This window comes from Balaenoptera musculus, chromosome 4 (assembly GCF_009873245.2).
Source record: "Balaenoptera musculus isolate JJ_BM4_2016_0621 chromosome 4, mBalMus1.pri.v3, whole genome shotgun sequence".
In the NCBI taxonomy this organism is placed as follows: Eukaryota; Metazoa; Chordata; class Mammalia; order Artiodactyla; family Balaenopteridae; genus Balaenoptera; species Balaenoptera musculus.
The window spans coordinates 19,830,177-19,836,411 of NC_045788.1; the positions used below are offsets into that span (position 1 = coordinate 19,830,177).

At 57.2% G+C, this 6,235-nt stretch overlaps 1 protein-coding gene across 1 annotated transcript; it reads right to left on the reverse strand.

Moving 5' to 3' along the window:
* Positions 1–5,039: 5,039 nt before the first annotated feature.
* On the reverse strand, positions 5,040–6,235 carry FOXL2 (forkhead box L2). The gene has a single exon (XM_036851235.1). It carries the CDS (start codon positions 6,233–6,235, stop codon positions 5,099–5,101), a length of 1,137 nt encoding a protein of 378 aa, XP_036707130.1. The 3' UTR covers positions 5,040–5,098.

Below are 6,235 nucleotides of genomic sequence, written 5' to 3' on the forward strand. Positions count from 1 at the left end.
TTACAGATGAGAAAACTGAAATTCAGAATTTTTTTTCCCCCCAAGGTCCCACAGTTATTAAAGGAGGTCACCAGCCTCCACACTAGTCCTTCCAGGCTGAACAGTCCCTGTCCTTGCCCCGTCCTGCACAAACCATCTCCCTGGCGTGACATGGCCCCAGAACAAGTTTGTGAGAGCTTACCACCGAGGAGCGAGCAGCAAACAGCTGGCATAGCAGAAGTTTCCAGAGTAAAATCAGCCTACAGCTCAGACCCAGCCCTGTGCTTCCTTCTCCTCTGGCTGGCTCCCCCTTTACCCACTGAGCTCCCCAACATCAAACATCGGTTGGCAGGGCCCAGTGGGCAGCTGGGCTCGGTACTCTCAGGTCTCTCCTTAAAATTTCTGAGGCTGTTTGCCCGACAGACAGCTGGGTGGCCTCTGGCTGGCTCCTTCTCTTCTCAGGACCCCAGGTTCCTTAAATGTATACAAGATTTGGGGTTCCTGGGGCCCAGACACTCTTGTGACAGAATGGAGCCCTCTCTCCAGAAAGCAGAAAGCCAATCAGACCGCTTGGTTTCAAGAATCCTTCAGAAGTGAAGTGAAGAATCTTTCACTTCTGGTTGTGGTTCTGGGGCATGAAGGTCGCTCCCAACCACTCCAGGCCTCCGGTCCCCACCACAGAGGAGAGGTGTGGGCTCCTGGGCCCATCCCTTCATACAGGTTCCACAGGCTACTCCCAGAAGCAGGGGCTGCCCTCCAGAGGCAGCGGGACTGACAAGGCATAGTCACCACTGGCTTATCTCCACAGAGTGGGAGCACCGCAGGACTCCTGAGCCTGACCAGGCCGCTCTTCCTGGCCCCTGACACGCTCCTGGAGACCAGGAGCCTGGCTCAGCGGTTCCGGTGCTCCAGACCTCCATTAAGGGAAGAGCTTATTCATGGGCAGACTGTGTTGGGTCTGACCCAGTTTCCTGGCCCATCCTCTCCTGCCCATCTGGCTGCAAGAAGCCCTGGTCCACCCCTGGTTTCCACCCACCACCAGGGGGCTCTTCCCAGCCTGGAGCTCCAGCCTTGGCTAGTGAGAGGCCCAGGCAAGGGCAGAAGGACACCTAACCTCAGGTGAAAGGTCTTGGGCTTCCTGCCTGCCCAAAGCCAGGAGGCAGAGGAGTAAACACTTTACTTAGGCAAGGGGGAAACAGGCCAGAACACCCTCTGGAGTAGGGTGCGGGGCCATCCCAGAGAACCCCCTAGGTCCCCATTTTACAGTCCCTTGGTGCATGTACTGCACTGGCAAAGATTCCTCCCAGGTCCCCCTGAGGACTGGACACTCTCCCCCGCCGAACCCAAGTACTCTGGCTGGGCAGTTCTAGGCGGTGGGGATGACCAAGAATTTGTGTGTAAATGTGAGGAGAGGGGCTCATCTTGTCAGCGCTGAGTGTGAGGATGTTTACACGCATGCAAGTACACACATACTCCTCATTCAATGCCATGTGTAGCAACTCATTACCCAGGACATGCAGAAATTGGCAGCGTATTTATATCAAGCTATTTACGTTGTATTTACAATACACTCTGGCAAACATATATACATATACCCACATGGTCTGGCCATCTAGACCAGACTGTATGTGCTAAGGCATAATTGCTACATATCAGGAACTCTCTTAAATACTTTTGTCCTTGCTTAGGGAATTCCTTAAATCATCTTCTCTAACAGAAACTCAAAAGTGCAAAGAGGGAGAGGAAAGAAAGGAAATGAAAGATGAAGAAAATCAACCATTGCCCCGAACTTGTAACACTGGGGGGAAATGACCAAACTGTAGAGATTTGGAGAACCTCCTGGGGCTGGAATTAGAGACAGATGTCTTTCTGCGGGCATCCGTGGGGAAGTGGGGTATGGTTTGGCTCCCTTCTCTCAACTCCTCCAATCCCTGTGTAGACCAGGAATCCCTCCCCGATTCCTCCATCTCATCCTCCGAACTGGGTGAGGCTACTGCTCTTTCCCCAGTCGTGGGTGCCTCTCGCCTTTCAGTTCTTGGGGGACAGAGAAAGGCTCTGTCCTTCAGCGCTGGCCTAGGCCAACTTCCCCACCTCACTGGAGGCTCTGCCCAGAAGACTTCCCTTCTCTGCTTTCTCTGCTTGGAATAGCAGTTGTCAGGTGCTGAGAGCCAGCCTTGGAGCAGAGAGCCTCAACCAGCTGAAGCAAAGGCTCTGTATGTATTCTCTGTTTTCATTCAACAAACCAAAATTATATACCCAGAACATAACTGCATATGTTACCAATGACTTATGAATGCAACACACGCTGTGGTCCCAGTAACCATTCCCTGAATATTAGCCATATGATTATTACAATGCCTAAAATATATGCCCTCTCTGAAGGTGAAGGACAGATATACACACCTCTCTCCCTGTCACCAGGACATGACTTACACTGTACACACACATTTGCGGCAAGCATAGACTATACAACTACCAATGAGATACATGTTCACATCACAGAAAGCACGGGCAACCACGCAGCCATCTACTTTCTTTTCCCCACCTCACCTTAGTCAGCCAGACAAAGGTGCAGCAGGTTGCCAGAAGCACCCAGACACCAAGCCTGACCAGCCTGCTGGGTTTCTCGCCTGCCGGGGCTGGACCTCATGTGCAGCCTGCTCTGGTTCCCCTGGCCCTGGCAGGCTCCAGTGCCGGTCTCAGGGTGATGTTCCTCAGAACCCGCACGGCTTCGTCCTCCACCTTCCAGCCTCCCCGGGATGCCCGAGGAAGAAGTGGGATTTCTGAGCCTGAGCCACTTCCCCTTGGGGCCAACGACACATAACAGGGCTCCCACTCTAACATTGCCAAGGCGTAACCACCAGTACAGGCTGAAGTGGGAGGCCTGCAGGCTCATTCCTTGCCGCGGGCAGCTCCTCCCGGCTTACTGGTCGGCCTGGACCTGTGGCCACTGCTGTACAGGCTGAGTGGGGGGCAGTGAGCGACACGTGGCTGGGAGCGGGGTCCAGCTCAAGCTGCGCCGCTGCAGTGGCAGCAAGAGTTGGCTGATACTTGTCATCCCACCGAACGACTGAAAGCCGACCACCTCTAATCCCCCTCTCAGCCCCGGCCTGTAATCCGGTCGAACTCCCGTGTGCCTGCGCGGAAGCACCGGTCTGAATTCGTTATTCGAAGAGTCTCAGTAAAGAAAAAGAGAGAGAAAAGATTACATTTCTACAGCCAGGCCGTATGTTCACCTATCTCTGATATTCCCAAATCTCTTACACATATCTCAAGGTAAATGAATTCTGACCATTAAAAATAAGGCAATCAGTCACTCGTTACATTTGTACAGAGGTTTGCAGCTTACAGAGCATTTCCGCAACCAGGATTTTATCTATTTGGAATAAACTCTTCTGGCTGTTAGATTTAACTGGAAGAATTGAAAAGCATGAAGACAATATAATAAAAACACGGCCCATACACCTAGCACGGCTGTGGAGGAGGTAAAGTTCAAACTTGCATGGATGCAAAAATAGAACAAATCCTACATACAGTCACGCCTTGTGAAAGAACCACGGCAAATAATGTCTCTGCGATGACGTGAAACAGCCTCAACAGACCAGCGATGACACAGAAGACAAACAATCCCCGGGAAAACAAAGCAGCAGCGACAACCACAAAGGTCCCCTACTCCGGCTGCCCTCAAACCTTGTTTATCTGAAAAAGGATAAATTTTTGCTGAAAATCTCCCTCTTTTAACTAGCTGCTGAACAAACTTAGGCGCGACATAAATAATATAAGTCCGTGTGAAAAGAAAGAACAAAAAATTTATTCGGGAATCGACAAGACAAAACAACAACAAACAAACAACAAAACAACAAAAGTGCTCTAGTTCTTTCTAGAAAAATTTGGTCCTCCAAACGACACACTACAGAACAACCAGGTCTAGAGTTTTGGGCCAGCAGGCTCGGGGCCACAAGCCCGCCTGGTCCGACTGCTGCCGGGTTTCACATTTCTCCTGCCCAAGGTGGGAGAAGCAAGACGTTTGAAAAACAAAAATCAGGGAGGGGATGAGTTGTCCCTGCAGCTTCCGCCAGGCAGGCAGTGATCTCCCGGCGCTCGGGGGTTTGCAGCGGAAGATAGGGGAAAATTTTTGATATTTTTTTAAAAGATAGGTTGAGGGGGGAAATCCTCTGGTTTGCAGAGGAAACCGTCTGTTACTGGGCATATTCTCCTACCTCTCTGAACACAGCTTTTTGAAGGGCCGACAGGAATTCTACTTCAAATCTCCTGTAGAGAAGATTTTCATGTTTTGCTTTAGCAAACTCCAAGGCCACAATACTTGGCCGGTTTTCCGGTGAGATTTTTCTTTTAAAAAATATATTTTTTGATATCATCTAAAATAGCCCTCCCCATCTTTTTAGCAAAACATTAGCCAGCCGCCCGGGCCTGAAGGGGCCCGAAGCGCCGGGATGGAGAGCGGGGGAAACGCAGCCTCTCTCCGAGCCCGGATGCCGTGTAAAACCGAGCGCAGGCGGCCGAGAGAGGCGGCCCCGGCTCCCTGCTCCGGCCCAACCCCCGCCCGGCCCAGTGGGCCCCAGCAAGGGGCTTCTGAACAGCTCCAAGAGGGTACGCGGAGCACACACTTTCGTCCCTTTCTCGGTCGGCACGGGTCTCGTTGCCCGCCCAGGCCGGCGCTTCTAGCCAAGGATGGCGCGGCAGCCGGACGGAGAGAGCCGAGCGCGAGCGCACCGACCTGTGAGAGAAGGCCAGGAGGTCTGCGCCGCCGACGCCCGGCTGCACCTCGGCCCCGGGCACTTCCTCTCCGCCGTGAATTTTGGCAACCGGTGTCCAGCCCGGACGCTGGGGCGCCCGGAGAAGACTAGGCCTGCAGAAAACGGGTGGAGAGGCGGCCTGCAGGCCGAAGGAGCGAAAGGGCATAGAGGGCAGGGAGGCGAGCACAGGAGGAGAAGCGGAGACAAAGAGGAGCCGAGGGGAGCGCGGAGGCGCAGAGGGGCCGTGGGCGCTGGCTCAGGGGGCGGCCCCAGCGGGCGCGCGGTCTGGCTGGCGGCGGTGGCTGCGTCCAAGGCCGGCGTCGCGCGTTCCTGCATCCTCGCAGCCGGCGGGCCCTGGCCTTTCAGAGATCGAGGCGCGAGTGCAGCGCGCCGGTCTTGCTGTCGTGGTCCCAGTAAGAGCAATGCATCATGGCGAGCTCGGGCTGCCGGGCGCAGGCGAACTGCAGGCCGGGTGCGTTGGTGGGCGCGGGCGCCGGGGGCGCGGCAGTAGCCGGGCTGGCGGGGCTGAGCTGGCCGGGGGGCGGTGCGGCGGCCCCGTGGTGCGGCGGGGCCGGCGGGGGTGCGGCGGCCGCGTGGAGATGGTGTGCGTGCGGGTGTGAGTGGGGGTGAGGCGGCGGCGGCGGGGGCGCGGCGGGCGGGCCTCCCAGGCCGTTGTACGAGTTCACTACGCCGGGAGGCAGCGCCATGCTCTGCACGCGTGAGTACGGCCCGTACGAGGCAGCCGGGCCCGCCAGCCCCTTGACCACAGCGGCCGCGCCTGGGCTGCCCGGGCCTGCGGCCGCCGCTGCTGCGGCCGCCGCCGCAGCGGCCGCCGCCATCTGGCACGAGGCGTAGGGCATGGGCGAGGGCGGCTGCGGTAGCGGCCACGAGTTGTTGAGGAAGCCGGACTGCAGGTACTTGGGGGGCGCCAGGTAGCCGTAGCCGTCGGTCCCCGCGCCTGCCACGCCGCAGCCACCCGCGGCACCTCCGGCCCCAAAGAGCCCCTTGCCCGGCTGGAAGTGCGCGGGCGGCGGCCTGAAGGGTCGTTTCATGCGGCGGCGGCGCCGGTAGTTGCCCTTCTCGAACATGTCCTCGCAGGCAGGGTCCAGCGTCCAGTAGTTGCCCTTGCGCTCGCCGCCGCCCTCGCGCGGCACCTTGATGAAGCACTCGTTGAGGCTGAGGTTGTGGCGGATGCTATTCTGCCAGCCCTTCTTGTTCTTCTCGTAGAACGGGAACTTGGCGATAATGTACTGGTAGATGCCGGACAGCGTGAGCCTCTTCTCTGCGCTCTCACGGATCGCCATGGCGATGAGCGCCACGTACGAGTATGGGGGCTTCTGCGCCGGGTCCGGTTTCTCCGGGGCTGTCCCGGCGCCGCCGCCGCCACCCTTGCTCGGGCTCGGCGGCGGCGGCGCCTCGGGCTCCTTGGCTGCGCGGCCGGTCTCCGGGGCCAGCAGGGCCCCCGCGGCGTCCTCGGGCTCGGGATAGCTAGCCATCAT

What these genes read in the sequence shown, in the direction of transcription:
- FOXL2 (XM_036851235.1), bottom strand. Translation starts at nt 6,235, where the DNA reads ATGATGGCTAGCTATCCCGAGCCCGAGGACGCCGCGGGGGCCCTGCTG.